The sequence below is a fragment of the Puma concolor genome, chromosome B4, assembly GCF_028749965.1.
Source record: "Puma concolor isolate L17-30 chromosome B4, mPumCon1.1.hap2, whole genome shotgun sequence".
Taxonomy (NCBI): domain Eukaryota; kingdom Metazoa; phylum Chordata; class Mammalia; order Carnivora; family Felidae; genus Puma; species Puma concolor.
Genome location: NC_141673.1, coordinates 96,327,742 through 96,346,596, shown reverse-complemented (window position 1 = coordinate 96,346,596; position 18,855 = coordinate 96,327,742). Strand labels below are relative to the sequence as shown.

The 18,855-nt window shown below is 43.3% G+C and overlaps 1 protein-coding gene and 1 long non-coding RNA gene across 3 annotated transcripts; one reads left to right on the top strand and one right to left on the bottom strand.

Annotated features, from left to right (window-relative positions):
- Positions 1–673: 673 nt before the first annotated feature.
- Positions 674–18,313, top strand: LOC147579306 (uncharacterized). The gene is made up of 3 exons (XR_015253796.1): positions 674–2,227; positions 7,872–9,790; positions 10,815–18,313. It is a non-coding gene; the product is annotated as an uncharacterized LOC147579306 (long non-coding RNA).
- On the bottom strand, positions 951–8,804 carry GPRC5D (G protein-coupled receptor class C group 5 member D). Of its 2 annotated transcripts, XM_025930772.2 has the most exons (3): positions 7,910–8,804; positions 2,323–2,390; positions 951–1,226 (listed from the first exon to the last, which is right to left on the bottom strand). In XM_025930772.2, exons 1-3 carry the CDS (start codon positions 8,802–8,804, stop codon positions 1,146–1,148), a joined length of 1,044 nt encoding a protein of 347 aa, XP_025786557.2. In that variant the 3' UTR covers positions 951–1,145. The 2 variants fall into 2 exon arrangements, with proteins under 2 accessions (XP_025786557.2, XP_086570169.1); XM_086714043.1 differs by lacking the exon at positions 2,323–2,390.
- Positions 18,314–18,855: the final 542 nt, after the last annotated feature.

Genomic DNA, 18,855 nt, shown 5'->3' with positions numbered 1-18,855 from the left:
TACTTGTTAATACAGAAATACAGGCATGGAGAAGCCGTATACAACGGGAAGAGGGGTGGCCTGTGAGTCGAAAGACCTGGCCCACCACTAACTACTGTGTGACTTTGGGCAAGTCTTTCTTTTTCTCTAAGGTTCTGTTTTCTGGTGGCACACCTCTGGTCCTGTTATACCTGTTATGTACAACAAATGGGTGTTAAGAATAGAAGAATCCATCAGGAAGGATGTGGAGCTGTAGGAGGAATGTAGTCAAAGTAATTAATGCAGAGGCATCAGTCCATTAGAAACATCAAGACAGGCAGACTCTGTTTTTTATATGCACCGCCTAAAATCCTTTATAAGCATCAACTAGGGTGGTTCTTCCTTTGCTCTTAGTGGTTCATCAAAGCAGGTCACTGACCTCAGCCACATCTGCCACCATACTCGCTGTCATGGGGTGCTAAAACCATGGGAGGAAGCTGCCAGTTTGCTGCCAGCTTGCAAGCCCATGAAATGTCTGTGTTATTTAGTATACCCAATTGTGGGGATCCCAAGGATTTTGCTATAATTTTTGTTGCAAATTCTGGGTTACTCATTTAGGGTCCCTTTATAAAACATGACTAGAGGATCAATCTAGTAGTAAGTTGCTACTGACCTCCCTCGAGAGAGAGAGAGAGAGAGAGGGAGAGAGAGAATCCTAAGCAGGCCTCTGGCTGTCAGTGCAGAGCCTGATGCAAGGGTTCATCTCACGAACATGAGATCGTGACCTGAGCTGAAATCAAGAGCCAGACGCTTAACCAACTGAGCCACCCAGGCATCCCTGGACCTCTATATTTTGTCACATTAATATGGCCCTATTTTTTTCAGACCAAGGTCTTCTGGCCCCATTAGTAAGAGGTGCCAATTTGTTTTTGCATTGCTAAGGAAGGGAATCTTTCAGTTGCACAAAGGAAGAAAGAGACACATAATCAAGGTAGGGTGGCCAGCAAGATTGTAATTTTGCTTGAGAGTGTGGTCTTCTGATGATGGGTCCCAGATGGATGGAATGGGCTAGGAAGCAGGGGAGGAAGGATGAGCCCATACTCTGTTGATAGTGTGACTCAGGACTCCCCAGCAACCCATCAGGGCTCCATTGGGATGATCTTCTGAGTTTTCACTGCACATGTTTCCTACGGACTTTGTATTTCTGCGTCTTCCTGGGAGCTTGGTTTAGGCAGTGGGATGAAACACTCTTGTACAGGATCAACAGTCTGGAAAAGAAGAAGAAATCCATTGTCAACTTTCTGAGCCAACACAAGGGATGATACTCTCCAGAGCTACGTTTGAAATACCATTTCAGCTTCATTCAGTCCTTTGTTGATAAAGAAAAAAAATATTGAGGCTACCCACATCAGAACTTTGTTTTACCATCTTCCTTCTTAGCCAGTAACAAGAATCTTTTTGCAAGATTCTTGAAGAGCTGATCACTGGACATCGAAGTAATCCAAGAAATTCTTGGAGAAGGTATAATAAAGATCTCATCATGTAAATGCCCTCCAAAGGGTTAATGACGGCAAACGATCTATCTGTATCCTGGGCTGTGTGCCATTCCAGGAAAAGGCAAAGTCTCAGATAACAGACCAGAAGGATTAGGATTAGAGTTGCCGTGTACGGTCCATCAAACAAACAATCTGAGCATGACTTTCACCCTCAGATTTCAGTTACGGGGATCAAAATACAAGAACCGTGTCCCAGTGTGGTATTTTTGGCTGCCTGCATCTGTGTGCCCTCAAGCCATCGTGGCACAAACGCAAGTTGCCTCCCCTTCTGCTCAGTAGCGCTCCCTCTGCTTTTGTCTGAAAGAATTAAAATCGGTTACACCCATCTGCTGATGGTGGTGACGGACCTAACCCAGTTCTTGGGGGCAGCCTGAGCTGCGGGAGCTAGACGGTGACTCAGAGAGGCAGCCAGCGGGGCTCAGGGGATCATCTAGACAACTGATAGATACTAAAAGCAGATGTGACCTCATTCATATTCACAAGTCCCTGTTGTCCCCAAGGCAAAAAGCAGCGAGCTTGCTCCTCTTCACCCTCACAGGAACCCTTCAAGCTGCCTTTTCTTTCCAGCGACATTCACCTATATTGGAGTACATCGTTAATGGAGGGGCCATGGGGATTTGGAGGGGCTCGGGCAGAGACAAAGGCATTATATCTGGATGACTGAAGCTGCACAGACTTGGAGGGACGAGCCTGCCCTGCCTGTCCTCTCTCAGGTCAGTAAAGACATTGGAAATGAAGCCTGACAGCTCTCCTGTGGAAGGTGGGCTTGCTATATCCCTCCTTGGTGATTGTAGACGAGCACATTTACCTGCAGCTGAATGGGGGTACCATATGAAGTTAATGCTACATCCTCCTCAGCTCCATCACTGTCTCGGGCTGAAAGCCAAAGGAGGGAAGGGCTGGGTTAGTGTCAGAGATTCACGTGGAAACAGCACATGAGGACTATGAGGAGACTCAAGGCCTTGCAAAGAGGTTCTTGGCCTTTTAGAAAGGAATTCTCAGTCGAGGCTGATTTTTTTTTCTTTTTCCCGTGAATCTATGATTTAAAAAAAGAGGGCTTGAAAGCTCATGAGGAAGGTTGACTATGGATGGCGTACGTGTGTTCAGGACATAGAATAATCCCATGCGCGGTTATGTGTTTAATGTCGGTCCCCTCAACAAGACTTTTGAGCTGTGTCTGTCTCCGAGGTCAGGCCCTTGCGCATTACGTATCTGTTGTTTGATGGTCACAGACATGGCCATGCCCCAGTGTTCACACTTAGGGGCTCTCTCGCTAGCTGTGTGACCTGGGGCCAAGTTTCTTAACCTTTGGTTGCCTTTGTTTCCTGATGCGAATAAAAGGGAGATCATGATGATCATAATAGCAAATGTCCTTCATAGGATTGTCTTGAGGATTAAGTCGTTCAATATGTGTACGACCCTTGGAGTAGGGCATGATCATCGAAAACACCATATTACTGTACTCTGCATATTATTACCCATGGTGGTGCTGGTGGTGTGGTCATACGTGATGATCTGACATTGTCTTCCCACTGTCATTTTTTTCTAGAGGGTTGGACCCTGTGAAATATGAAATGCTATTCTTTCCTTCATGACAGAACGAACTGAATTCTCGGTTTAACTGTGTTCCTTGAGGTATAACGAGACTCCTTCACACTCAGCTCCTTAGGGACCGACATCCACCCAACATTCTCATCAGACTAGACTAGACACCAGAGAAGCTTCATTCTCCAGAATTCTCCAGGACTGGCTGCTGTTCATGGATTTACCAAAGGAAAACACCAAAGTGTTTTCCTCTTTCTGTTCATCCTGCAGCCACTTCATGCTGTGAAATCTGAGTTGAGTAAGGAAGACCTTATGTTTATACAGGGAAGAGGCAGAGACATTATAGCCATCATTTAGGCAAGGAGCCTGAGCTTCTAGACGTTGAGGAGCTTGGTTTGGTCTCAAAGTTGGCAGGAAGCAGAGCTGAGCCTCAAGCCAGGGCATCCAGATTCTGCGTTCTTTCTGCTGCCCCATGCTGCACAATTATCTCACGCTCTCTGGATCTTTAGGAATGTCACACCTGTGCCTTATCCGTCCTCAGACCAGACAAATCCTGCCCAGACTCACTGTAGTCTTCCCTACTTTATACCACGACTCTCTCTGTAACCTGTAGCTCTTGAAGGTGATAAAACAGCAGTTCTGAGAGTTGTTCCTGAGAAAGAGCAAACAAAAACTACACCACTTGGGACCACTGAAATTGGGTTTCTCCTAGGAAGGGGGTGCCTTGAAGAAAAACATGCTGAGAATTGTCAAAAAGGCCGTGCAGGGGCGTCTGGGTGGCTCAGTCAGTTGAGCGTCTGACTTCAGCCCGGGTCACGATCTCACAGTCTGTGAGTTCGAGCCCCGCGTCGGGCTCTGTGCTGACAGCTCAGAGCCTGGAGCCTGCCTCAGATTCTGTGTCTCCCTCTCTCTCTGCCCCTTCCCCACTCATGCTCTGTCTCTCTCTGTCTCAAAAATAAATAAAAACATTAAAAAAAAAAATTAAAAAAAAAAAAAAAGGGCCGTCCAGCAAAAGCTCGTATTTACTATAAGGCAAACAGCCCAATGAATGGGCTTAAGTTTGCGGGAACATTCTCTTGGTTCACATCATTTTACAGTCATTGAACCACTTTTACACTGCATAGACTCATTGTTTTTATCTTAAAGCCTTCAAAAAGAATCATGCTAGGTTTGTACACCTTCAAACAATGAACAGAAAAAAATGCCCACAATAATGTGATATTTTAAAATATACATGGGTCTTGGGGTGCCTGGGTGGCTCAGCTGGTTAGGCGTCTGACTCTGGATTTTGGCTCAGGTCATAATTTCACAGTTTGGTTTGTGAGATGGAGTCCTGAGTCAGGCTCTGCTCTGACAGTGTGGAGCCTGCTTGGGATTCTCTCTCTCCCTCTCTCTGCCTCTCCCCTGCTCATGCTCGTGTGCATGTGTGCACCCTCTCTCTCTCTCAAAGTAAATAAATGTTTAAAAAAAAAATATATATATATACATGGGCCTTGCTTATAGCAAACTTGATATAACAATACCTTAAGTAAACTAGGGCAGATGAAGTAAGCAATATTTAGAATAGGAGATTTCCCTTCACAAAAAAATTTTGATGGCTGATATTCTATATTTAAGATCTCCACAAATTATATTGCATTTAAAATTCTCGGTTAAAAGGGGGCGCCTGGGTGGCTCAGTTGGTTAAGTGTCTGACTTCGGCTCAGGTCATGATCTCGTGGTTTGTGAGTTCAAGCTCCGCATCAAGCTCTGTGCTGACAGCTCGGCCTGGAGCCTGCTTGGGATTTTGTGTCTCCCCCTCTCTCTGCCCCTCCCATGCTCATGCTCTGTCTCCCTCTGTCTCTCAATAATGAATAAACGTTAAAAAAAAAAATCTCAGTTAAAAGGACAACTGGTTTAAAAAATATAATCAATATACAGCCTTCTAGGAATGCATTTATAATAGAGGGCAAAGAATATTTATAACCATTTGTTTGGTGTCCTGTGGGAACATGCTTGAGTGCATTTTTATTCTCCACCCGGATGTTTTTAGATCTCGGAATTAAGTTCATAAGCCACTTCAGAGACATAAAGCCTAATCTTCTTTTGAAAGAATCCCAGGGAAATAGAGTCCTTAATCCCCTTTGCTGATCTATTTCAGTGTTTACTCTTATTTTCACAGTCAATCTAAATCCTTTGTGCTTTGGTTTGAGTTCACTTCTACAGATTGTCTTTAGTTGGAGACAGAAAACAGGACAACAGCCTCTTGGAGAGAGGTCTTCATACTTGTGAAATTCCCTGCTAATCTCCTCTTGTCTTTCTCTTCTTTCAGATGAATAATTCTCATCTCACAACCCAGTGGTCAATCAAATAATTATGTGACTGGAGTCACAGCTACAGGCAGTATTAATCAGAAGAGTCTCATGACAAACGCATGCCTCATGGGCTCACACAAAATGTCATGTTTCGGTATACAGAATTTAGAGAGAGAACTGGCATGGTCTGTGAGGAAGGCACCTTAAGAACTACTGTCTATTCCATTGTATTAACCTTTCCACATGGGTCTGATGTTATAACCCTTTAACTGTCTTTGTGGTTTTCCCTCAGCCTCCCCAAGTCCCCCACACTTCTCATTGGTGGATCCCAGGACTGGAATGGGTATTCTTGTTGGCGACTGGCTGACTGACGCCCAGCACAACAGCCTGATTGTTCTTGCTGACCACACGTCTGTTTATATAGCACTGTGTTTCTTGAGCAAAGGAAAACAAAGGCAGTGGTAAGCTGCTTGCCTATTGCTAGCTTGTGACCTATAATACGTACGTAGGGTTTCTCAAGTTCTTGTTATCGTACTCTTCTAGTCTGGCTCTTATCTATTTTGTGTCTACTGGTATGTTTTCCTGAGCTTGGTGGAATCCTCTATTTTGTACTGAGTTTTAATTATTCTTCTAAGTTTTGATATTTGTAATTTTTCCCAGGTGACCTAGATTCTGATTCTGTTGTCCCAGTTTAAGTTTCTGGTTATTCTGACCAATGTGGAGAGCAATCTGTATGTCCTTTGCTACACTACTGATTTATTATTATTATTTTTTTTAACACAACATCAAACTGGGGGCACCTGAGTGGCTCAGTTGGTTGAGTGTCTGATTCTTGATTTCGACTCAGGTCATGATCCTGGGGTCGTGGGATCAAGCCCTGTGTTGGGCTCTGAGCTGAGCGTGGAGCCTGCTTAAGACTCTCTCTCTCTCTCTCTCTCTCTCCCTCTTTCCCTTTGCCCCTCTCTCCCACTCATGCTCTCTCTCTGTCTACAATAAAAACAAACAAAACACCAAACTGCTTTGACAGTGACTGTCACTGGCAGGCATTTCCTGCTCAGAAATGGATTTTCTAACCATGCTCGAGTAACAAGGATAGTACCAAGCCCTTGGTCTTTCACCAAACCCTCCTTAGAACACTTAAAACACTTGTGTTTTGGGGTATGGACTCTTGATCATTACAAGTCCCAGTATGTATGGGGTATTATACAATTCTAAGAACCCCTCTCTCTCTTTCTCTCGGCTTTTGTTTCTTGGAAATATACAACGACAATAAAACAACACAAGAAATTTTATCTAATCTTCTGGTGAGAACTACAAAACGTAGTTTCAGGGATTGACTCTGCAATTCTGCCATAAACCTTAGTGATCTGACGACGCACCATCAACAAGCAAGGAAAAACTGTTAAAGGAAGGATGTATAGCATCAATTTCCTACTCTCGGTCAACTGAACTGAAAAGAATGAATGGCTGCATCTCTCTGAACAGGATTTAATTTGAATGTGTAATTAGCCATAGATGACAGCTCAAAAAAGTGTATGCACTTAAAGGGAAGGCTTCTATTAATTTTTTTGAGCCTGGTGAACATTATGTGTGATATACATTTAAAATAACATCATTTTGCACATTAGAAATAAATTGTGAGGAATCAGATGCCTATTAAGACACAAAAATTGATGTAAAACTATGATATTGGGTTATGAATAATAGGCCAGATGTTTCAGAAGGGAATGAATGGGGTTTGACATATTTCTAGACAACCAAAATTAGCCACTATCTCCCAGGTTGTTAGGGTCCAAGCATTTTTGTTGTCATGGTTAATCTATTTTATTCATTAACCAAGTATAGACAGGTGGCTTGGTCTTACATAAAGATAAAAACAAAATCTGACCAGAAATTTTTTGAAAATGTCACATAAGCAAGTTGCTTTATTTCTGTTAATGATTACATATCTGAGCCTTTATTAGAATTCTGATTCGATGGCTCTTCCGGTCACTTTTTGCAAACTTTGAAGGCTTTCAAGCAGTGAATGGTTTGAAAAGTAGAGATTTAGAAGTTATTGGGCTTTGTGACGTTAATGAAGTGATGAGTCCTATGAATCAGTTTATTATGATGTTTGGGCAAATTAGCTTCAAGACTTAAATTTTTAAAAATGTCAATCACATGTTACCTGGATTGACTTTTGCATCTGATGGCCCAAACGTCTGGACTTAGCATCATATGCCATGCAGCTGCATGGTCCAAGCCTAATTTGGTGCTAGTTAACTCACTTTATAGTGGGTGCCTTTCTTTACCCGGCGTGAGCACTCAGTCACACCCTCTTTATTTAGGGCCTTTGATTCATTTCTGTCTTGGCCTCTCCCCCATAAATCTCTGTATTTTGGAAGAACTGATTTTTCGTAAAAGTCTAACCTTGATTCCAGGTATCTTTACCTCCTTTTTGGAAATAGTAAGTCACCCATCTAAATTGTTCCCTCTTGGTTCATCCTATTTCTCAATTTCTCTCCTGTTTTTCCCACAGGAAAGCCTCCCTACTCCCTGAAACCCCTGGGAAAGTACCTCGTGAGAGTTCCTGGTTCTCCACTCTGAAGCTGCATTGGTAGGCTGGGGCTGGGCAGGCATTGCCTGGTAAAGGGCAAGTCTGCTTGCTCGATCTGTAGAGAATGCAGAGCTCGGGTATGATGTACAGCAGCAGGAAGACCCATGCATTGGTGACCAGGGCAATACAGATGACAGGGTCATCCCACTGGGGCTGCCGCTGGAACTGTGGGTTGCCTCTCAGGAGCATGGAGATCCACACTACCCAGATAATGATGGAGATGAGCACAGTGACGAAGATGAGCCTTCCATGTTGCTTCCAGTTCTCACATGGGCCACAGAAAGTGGCTTTGGAGACGAAGAATGTGAGGGCCATCAGGAAGAGGACATAGACCAGGAGCACAACAAAGTCCACGTTGAGCTGACAGGGTGTCATATGCATGAACATCATACCCCTGGTCATCATGAGAGTCACATACTCAGTGGCAATGATTATCTGCAGCAAGCTGACACCAATAGCAATGCACAGAATTGTTGTCCAAGAGAAGGAGACTCTGCCCCGGACCAGCTTCACCAGGTTGGAGGCATGAGCCAAGAGGCATGAGAAACAGAGAGCAAAGAGAACCCCAAAGAGAAAGTAGCGTACAGGGGCAGTTTGCTGATTGAACTGAGTGATGAAGGCAAACGTGAGGCTAAAGAGTCCCAACACACCCAGGAGGAAGAGGAACTGAGTGGGAAGGACATTCCACTGGCTGCAGTCTTGAACCCTTCGCATGAGGAAGAGAAACGCCAAGAGTAGGATAATCGTAACTACTATGCCAATTATTGCCAGGGACTCTAGAACAGTGCTCCATGGCCCCTCATTGTCACAGAGGAAATAATAGTCCTCAGTGGACTTGACGCAGTCCTCATACATGGTGACTTGTAGGCGGACCTCACGAGAATGGACTTCTGTTTCCCTGCGGAAGAAAGATGAGACAAATTTCTGACTACATCCGCCCATAAGAGCGCCCATTGGGTAGTCCTGTTTGGGCACTATAAGGTCTCTCATTCCCAAAAGAAGACACCTGGACATACTGGATACAACGTCCCCAAACTATCAAACCCTGAAATCTCGCCTGGCTCCATTCTGCTGGGAAAAGCAGAACAATGTCTACTTCCCGATGCTTCATCCATTTTCACGTCAGTTTCCACCAAGCCTTTTTGAAACCCGAGGCAGGATCATTTTCACAAAATAGGGTATGTGACAAAGGTTGCATGGTTGATGAGATTCCAGTTAGGTCGGACTCCAGAATGAGTGCTGTCAACGTTAATTGATCATCGGATCATTCGAGACACTGATGCACTGCTTGAGGGAGACAGGCAGATTATTCTTCCTAGTAATTCTAATGGCCGTTCCTTCTTTTAACGTAAGTCAATCCAACAGAACATGTTATTGCTAAATACCTACTATTTGTTCATCAAAGAATTATGCAAAATGGTCCCTGCTTCAACTACCTTTTGGGACCATTGAGCACCAACATCTATGTCGTCACTGAGGCTGCCCAAGAAAAAAAAATTCCACACATTCTTTAGGAAAAAAGTACTTGGCAATTGGATACTTCTAGCTCTATTCCCCTTCAGTTATTCCCAAGCCAGATGGCTGGAGCAATCCTGGTTTATAGCTAAGGACATGGCCCCTTCGTTCCCACTTACCTTCTCTGTGTCCACGCTGGAAGCTGAGGTGGTAGTGGCTGCGAGGTTGTAACTGCCAATGAGTAAGAAGGAGACAATCGCAGCTTCTTTAATCTCTCCCCAAATGGGCGGAAGGCCCTCACTCAGGTTCCTGCAGTGCCTATAAAAAGAACCGGAAGGACACACCTATTCCAGTTTCACGGCAACTTTTCTCCAGAGCTTTCTTTGGTGAGAACAATTCTTTTCTTTTTTTTTTTTTTAACGTTTATTTGTTTTTGAGACAGAGAGAGACAGAGCATGAACGGGGGAGGGTCAGAGAGAGGGAGACACAGAATCTGAAACAGGCTCCAGGCTCTGAGAGCCCGACGCGGGGCTCGAACTCACGGACCGCGAGATCATGACCTGAGCCGAAGTCGGCCGCTCAACTGACTGAGCCACCCAGGCGCCCCGAGAACAATTATTTTCTATGCTATTGCTAACTTGAGGCACCTTGGCCTTAGGGGGTCCTGAAGGTGACTTTAGGAAAAGACGGCTTCCTCCCCATATACTCCACTGTGTTTAGGAAGCTGCAAGAGGCCTTCAGTTGGCCTTACGTGAGGACACTTCACTCTCCGTCTGACCTCCTCCCTAAAGAGCCATCTGGATTCTTCCCCACATCCTGATTTTGGTTGTGAGATCCAAAATAGTATCCATTTAATGAATAAGAGTTTTACTGGGCCCTAAAGAAGGGTTATGTGCATTAAAAGGGCCAGCGGTTGGCAAAATTGTGAATTAGGGGAAATTTGTCTTCTCTACGACTCTTCCCTATCCAGTGTAAGTCTTTCCTCAGGCTTTGGCTGTCCAACAAGTGTGGGCCCCTACCTTGACCAGCTCTTTCTGGTAATGCCGAAGCCTTTGGTACAATTTCCTGTTGTCCTTCGTCTCCTCATTCCTATCAGAAGACACCTGTTCTGGGTTTCATTCCATCAGGGCATCCCAAGGCCAAAGATGGAACTCATAGTTGAATTTACCGGCCAATATTGGTGTAACAAATCCCTTTTCTCCTGTGACAGTGTATAATGGAACACATTAGTAGTGTCCAGCCTATACTGAGCGCACCTCTACACCCCCCAGTTTACTCCTTGGTTCTTTCACTGGGTATTTGCATTTTGATAGAGGACTTCCAAAGACCCCAAGTCAGTACTTGTTAGTTTGGTTTCCAGTCACTCTGCGATCTGGCCCTATCTTTCTCATCCAACTGTATTTCTTTCAGGTCTCCTAGCCCTATGGTTTATCCAGGTTGGTTTTCCCACTGTGCATAAAGAAACAAACTCCGGTCTGATTGCCTTCTCTTAGATGTTGTCCATGACCTGAATTGCCTTTTGCTTTATTTCCGCTGATCCTGTTCCCTAACCAAATACTTTCCCTACCTCTAAGATTTATCTCTTATTTCCTCTGTGAGCTTCCCTGACTCCCTTAATCCCTGGAGCCCTCACCACTTACCTCCTACCATGAACTCCAAGGCATGCTGGGGTTGGGTCTGTGCTCTTCACAATTAGTGGAAACCATACTTTCGGTCCATTTTATTTGCATCAATCGATTTTCAATAAATAAAATAATCAATGAATTCAAAATAGTAATAAATAATAAATGTATTAATTTATTTTCTTTGTATTGGCCTCACCCCCTTGATTAGAGTTATAGCTGCTTGGTGGGGGGTCAGTCTCCACATTTTATGCCCCCATAGCACCTGGCCATCCTAGGTGATGGGTGGATTGTTCAGCTGGGAGAGTCTAATGATAGAATTCCTGACCTTGTGAAGGCAGGTCTTAGCAGTGTGGTTTTCCAGCAGAAGCTTTTTAATGGAAACTACCAGCAAACAAGTCAGGACCTTAACAAACCCCAGACAAATTCATTCTGAAGTGGTGCTCTATCTTTAGAGACTCTTCAGCTTTAAAGAGCCATCCCCCCCTCCCCCCCAGCCTTTGAGAGAAGAATATTCCAGGGAGGAGAGTCCTCTCCTTTACTTGCTTTAGGCATAATTGTGGTTTGTCGGAAACTGTAAAAGCTAATCTAAAGTTTACTTTAAGGGTAAAGAGATTTTTCCAGATGATGAAATGGGACATCCATGAGAACTCACTCAGAGAGCCTCGTGAGTAGTTACATTGCTGTCTGTAGAACAGCAGAGGATTCCCCATTTAATTCTTCCAAGAGAACTGTTCTGGTGACCCTTCCCTTTCCCCCCCACCCCCTCCCAGCTAGTTACTCATGGCCACTCCTCACTGTGGTGATGTTTCCATTTCCAGCATGCTTGTCTTCTAAGATTCTTCTTGAGCTCCTGATGGCTTGAGGCAGGTGAATTAATGGGTTAATGACCACAAAGCCCTTTGAGCATCTTAGATAAAAGAGCTTGTCTCAGGTACTAATTATTGCCATTCTAAAATCTGGGGTCATGGAATTAACCCATCTGCTGCCAGGCCTTAAGGAAACGAGGGCCTTCTTTGCCTACACACATCCACATTACTCACATCTCCTTTCTTTTGGCTTTTATGCAGCAACGACATCTCACCAAACAGTTCAAATGTGGCTTTGATGAATCAGACTATATTGATTATAACAAGTCCAATAAAAATGAAGACAAAACAGTCAAGAGGCCAAACGCCTTTTGCCAAACACCGATTTGTGTTGTCTCTTTCTTCCAGAAACAGACCTGGAGGGAATGTTAGAGGTCACCTAGTCTCACCCTCTCATTAATAATTAATAAGTAGGAAGCCAATAGTATAACATGAGAAATTGCATAGCAAGGAGGCAGAGGCCCAGAGAGACGAAGGGAGGTACCAAAGGTATGGAATGTTAGAGGGGATGGCCAGGGCCATCTGATTGCTGGCACATTCCTGCTGCCGTATTGGCTGTCTCCCTGACACTTCCCACCTCAGGAGGACAGGCCTTGGAAGAGAGGAGCACTCAGACATGACACATGGGTCATGACCGGAAAGAAAGAAAGATAAAAAAATAGATTACGAGAGTACATCAGATGCTCGGCATCCTGCAGCACACCCCGCAGCCAGGCGAGGACTGGCCGTGTGGTGCGGGGTGCTGGCCAGGACTGGGTTACCTGCTCATTTTGCTCACTGGCATCTCCAGGACCAGCTTCATGGTGATGCCACCAGGGCAGTTGCTCAGGGACTCCCATTCAGAATGATCCCATGCTTCAAATTTAGCTTCTTGTGGTCACCATCTCGAAATTCTTAATTTTGTCTTTGTGTGATGAACGTGAAGTCAGATGAGACAATGGAGCAGGCACTGAGAGCTTGGAGCCTGGGGTCAGGCGTGATCCTGCCTCCCATTGTCTCTCTGCTTCCCTGAGACAGGTTCTTTGTCGCCTACTCCCTACCACCACTTGGCGCCCTGGGTCACTTGGCTTCCCCATTTCTGTTCCTGCCCCATGACTGCTGGCACACTCCATCGGGGGTCACCTCTCCCCTTGGATTGAGGTGGTGGGCTCTTGGAAAGGGGGGACTGACTTACCCATGGCCAGGTAGGGTGCCACATTTTCATTTTGCACTGGGCCCTGCAAATTACGTAGCAGGCTTTGGGCATCTCATTAAACTTTCCCATATATGGTCAATTTAATGCATATAATATCGGGATGTTACGACTGTACAGTTTAATTGTATATTAATAGGATGTGCAGTTAGTTGCGAGGAACCTACAATGTTTTATCTGGGTCAGCAAAGTGTCAAGACTCAACTGAGTCTCATTTATGAATGAGCAGGGTAGTTTTTGGAAAGGAAATTATCCGACTTTTTTTTTTTTCCCAGTTTGCAACTACTGTAACATTTTAATTGAACTAGTATACATTGCTTTCATATTGGGTTGTTTTATCCTCATTAGAAGAAAAGAGATGATGTGCAAAATATAGAGGTGTGTCAAGTTTAACTGCTGGATCTGGAAGCGTAAACACAACAACATTGAGAAAAATGTTGACTAAGCCCTATAAAAAGGAAAAAGTAGAGGAAGGACCTTAAATATGAAAATCACCTAAACGTGATTTAATTAAACACGCAAAGCTTAGCAAAAACCACAGACTTGACACATAATTTTTAATGAAATTTACAGTCTGCTGACTTACCGGGGTTCAGCTTCCAATTTTTGGACTATGGTGGTGCCAAAGAGTAGAAACTGAGCTTAAAATTTGAATTTGATCTTTTTCCGGGCTATGTGCTGAGCAATCCTCTCTCCTGATGTTGGGTGGTGGCAGCCGACAGCTCCCGGTCAGCCACAAGATCATGAGGCTAAACACCTCCATACACTTAAAATCACTCTGCCCCCATACAAGCATTCTGTTTTTCAGCATAGTATTCAATAAATTCTATGAAATAGCCAACACTTTATTATAAAACAGGCTTTGTATTAGATGATTTTGCCCAACTTTATGCGAATGGAAATTTCTGAGCACATGAGAAGGTTTTTTTTTAAATGTTTGTTTAGTTTTGAGAGGGAGACACACAGAATGTGAGCAGGGAAGGGGCGGTGGGGCGGGGCGGGGTGCGGACACAGGATCCGAAGCAGGCTCCAGGCTCCGAGCTGATGCGGGGCTCGAACCCACAAACCGTGAGATCATGACCTGAGCTGAAGTTGGACGCTTAACTGACTGAGCCACCCAGGTGCCCCTGAGCACATTTAAGGCAAACTAAGCTAAGATATGATGCTTGGTAGGTTAGGTGTATTGAATGCATTTTAAACGTACTCTATGTTCAACATAAGATGGATTTATCAGGATGTAACCCCGTTGTAAATCGAGGAAGATCTGTATACCATAATATCTCATCAAATCTGTCTTATTGCAGAGCATAGAGAAGCTATGTTTTAGCATAATTATAGTCTGCTATAAATTTTGTGATTTAACTCGATAACATCACTGATGTAAGTTGCCAACACTTTTGGTTATATCAGATACGAGTGACAAGACAATTTTTATGGAAGATTTTTTAAGTTGTTTACATTTAATTTTACTTATAGCTAGATTAAATATAATCTCTGAGTTGGAACAATATGTTGTTGATTCAATGTTTATTTAAGCTGGAAACATTGCAAAGAAATTACAAGCTTGGACAACAAATATGAGCAGAAACAATATCAGAGTTATTAAAAACTGATTAACAATCATGGTTTATTCATCATGAATCTTTGGCACCTAAATTTCTTGAACCTCATGGATTCACTGAAACCAAGTGAGATGCCAGTGAGCAAAGCCTGTAGAAATATTTTGTTCAGATGTTGGAGCTGACCACATCTACTTACTATACATGGCAGAATTTCTGGTCGCCATAAGATACAATATTAAGCAAAGCATGATACATAAACTCAGAAATAAGATTTAGATTTCTTGAACTGGGAAAATATCTCATTTGGCAAGTCCTTTTGGACATGATACTCGGGTAGTAAAAGTGCATATTAGGCTGATTTGGGGGCATCCTTAATTAACAATTTTGGAAGAAAACTATAACATGTCAAACACATTCAAGGATTCCAAAAGACAGGGCAGTTTTAAAAGATGGCTGTCATTATTGGACATTCCTCCAGTCAAGAAACGGGGTCGAATTCCCCACCACTTGAGGGTAGATCTCACTTGGCTGACTCTTTTGTAACCAATAAAATATGGTGGAAGTGATGATGTGTGAATTCTGAGGCTGGGTCAAAATGAGACTTGTAGCTTCTGCTTTGGTCCCTTGGAGTACTTGATCCCCAGATGATTTCTCCTGAGACACAGCTACACAGCTCTGATGCTCTGAGAATCCCAAGCCACTAAGAGACCACAGGTAGGTTCGCTGGTCAACAGCACCAGCTCAGTCTTCCAGCCATCCACACCACAGCACCAGACATGGGAATGGAAAAGCCATCTGGGAAATGGATCCTATTGTTCCAGGTGTTCCACTGACACTACACTGAACAGAACTTATGTACATGTCTATATGTAAGAATTGTTTGCATCGCTATGAGTTTTCTATAGCTTAATGTTTATTTCTACAGAGTTCTAAAAAAGCCAAGTCAGTGCTGGGTGACGAAATCCACTTTGAAGGCAAAGGTGACACTGGCAATTACTACTGAGTGGATTTGCAGAATCAAGTCTGAGTTGGCAAGTTTAGAGAGATCAACGCTAAAAGAGCTGGGTTGGTCTTTTGTTTTTTTTTTTTTCCCCCGACTTGCCAATGTGCTACTCTCCTGTTTTTCATTTCCAGAGGTGAATACCTACGTACTTACCCACTGAGTGGTCAAATGACCAAAAAAATGAGCATCTGGAAGACGGCACGGTACTCAGCAAGATAGCAAATGTTGGCTTAGCTAATATTGGAAATAATGAATCCCTATGGAAAATTTGTGGACAATACCAGTGCCTGCCCACACGAGAAATATAACTTTCATAAACTGTTGGATCCTGAGAGAAGGCTCTGTATAACCCATTGACAAAGATGTCCCAGTGACAAATACGCTTTTTGTGTAGTAGAAGTGCATATAATATTTTTCAAGGTTGTAGTTGTCCTGGTCTGAAACACATGCCAATTTCACATCTAACCTCTAAATCTTTGTTCCTGTCATCAAGCTTTGAAGTGTGTTGAAACTTCATTCAGTGCTCCAAATGAAAACTGACATGTTTTACTTGGGTGGGTAAGTGGGGGTGTAGTCTAGTTAACGCCTCAGGCCCACATCCCCATACGATCAGAGCGACCAGCACTCCATTGAAACGATGTTCATTCCAGTTTTTAAATTTTCCTTAAAAATGTAATAATTCCAGCTGCTGTATGTTCCCGACATTATTGCAACACATAGAAGGGAACATTATAAAAAATCTTTTTTAATGTTTATTTTTGAGAGAGACAGAGATAGATTGCGAGTGGGTTAGGGCAGGGAGAGAGGGAGGCACAGAATCGGAAGCAGGCTCCGGGCTCCGAGCTGTCAGCACGGAGCCCAACGTGGGGCTCGAACTCACAAGCTGTGAGATCATGACCTGAGCCGAAGTCGGCCACTTGACCGACTGAGCCACCCAGGCACCCCTGGAAGGGAACATTATAAAATCAGCTTGAATGAAATAAAATGAGAGTTACTGTTACACTTCATTTTTCTCTCAAAGTCCCAATCATTCCTTTGTAGAGGAAAATCTGAATCTTGCAGGGAAAACATTGAATAAAAGATACATTTGCTTTTCACTGAATCTGAGTCAATAACTCTGAATCAATAATTGAATTAACCTTCGTGAACAGAAAAGAGAATAAGTAATTTCATTGCATTCTGATACTGAAGAATGATTAAGAGGTATTATGTTTGTTATTTAGATTGAGATTTTAATAAATTTCCAGTTCTACATAGAGAGTATTACTATATTACCAATCACAACAACACATTTGGGTGAATTTTTAGGGTTTTCAACTTTTCCTGGATTAAAAAAGGCAAAGAACCAGGTTCAACAGTGTATTAGATGTATATCCTCAGGTGTACACTTTGTCCAGCAGCTGGAATTACTACATTTGTCCTCAGGTATTCCACTGGAATGAATTTACAAGCAGGTAAGCACATCTGTTCACTAAAGAAAAATCATGTCTAAATTTTTGTTTATTTTCAATTTTGGATTTTTATCCTCTATGTAAATACCAATAGAATCGTATGCAATGTTAACTCTGCTATGTTTTTATTTACCATTGGTAGTAATGGGAAATATCATTTCATATTTTCATATCATTTGTTTCATCAGTGTGTGGGGGTGTGCATGTGCTGTTACTGGGTTGAAATGTAAGACGTATTTCTGACTGTGGGCTGGGGTTAACAAAAAGTTTGAAAAATCCTAGTTTCATCAAATGGGCACTGGCCTGGAATCCGACTTGGGTTTGGATACCAGCTATGAACTAGCTCTCTGATCCTAGACAATTTTCTCGATTTCTCTGAACTTACATAAATGTTTCCTCTTTCCTGTGGGTATATTTACTTAAAGAAGAAAACATCAGTGATTTCTGTGATAATTTGGTGTGGGCTGGGTTAAAGAGTCTTGAAAGCAAAATGATGATATAAACTCTATGAAAGTTTAAATAAGACTGTTGAACCTAGGAATACTATTAATTTTAAAGGACTTTCGTAACTTAATTGTCAACATGCAAACTATGATGCTAAATTCAAATGTTAGGTCTACAAAGGAAGATAGTCCATTTATTTACTTCTAGAGCCTCTCTCTAGAAATGTATTATCGGCATTAATTCATTCATTTGCTCATTTGTTGTTCTTTTTTTAAAGTTTATTTATTTTATTTTTGAGAGAGAGAGAGAGGGAGAGAGAGAGAGAAAATCCCAAGCAGGCTCTGTGCTGTCAGTGCAGAGTTCCATGTGGGGCTTGAACCCAAGAACCGTGAGATCATGACCTGAGCTGAAACCAAGAGTCAGACACTTAACTGACTGAGACACCAGGTGCCCACTCATTCATTCTTCTAATGACTTTCCTGAGCATCTGTTTTCGCTTGAGCTGTCACAGCTAATGAGACCTAGGGCCCATTGCTGTATTCAAGTTGCTTATAGACTGAGGTGGGTGGAGAGTGAGCAGATAATGGAAACATTAGGCATTCAGTAAATAATCTGTGGGTACACCCGATGGGGGAATCCGAGAAGACCTTTCAGAGGAAGACATGTGTAAGCCAAGCTAAGCTACGTGAAACGAGGAATCAGAGGGCTCCAGATGGAGGAAACAGCCTGTATGCACAGTGGCTGAGGCCAGGAATGACAAGTAGGTGAGTGGGGGGTGGGGCATGAACAGGTGAGAGAGGAGGAGGGGCCCAGAGCCTTGTATTTTAAAGGATATGCATGCTATTCCGAGGGTAATTTTATTTATGGCATTTAAGCTTTCTTTTTTTTTTTTTTTTTTAATTTTTTTTTTCAACGTTTATTTATTTTTGGGACAGAGAGAGACAGAGCATGAACGGGCGAGGGGCAGAGAGAGAGGGAGACACAGAATCGGAAACAGGCTCCAGGCTCTGAGCCATCAGCCCAGAGCCCGACGCGGGGCTCGAACTCACGGACCGTGAGATCGTGACCTGGTTGAAGTCGGACGCTTAACCGACTGCGCCACCCAGGCGCCCCAAAGCTTTCTATTGCATTACACTTAATATGATTCATTTGTTCCCATACCCACACATGGCTATGGAACATCTGTAACTACTTCTTGTGTCAAATGCCGCGGACATAGAGATGAAGAAGACAGACATGTTTCTGGCCTCAATGAGCCTGTAGTTTGGTGGGAGAAGAGGCAGTAAGACAGCAAATAAAATATATAAA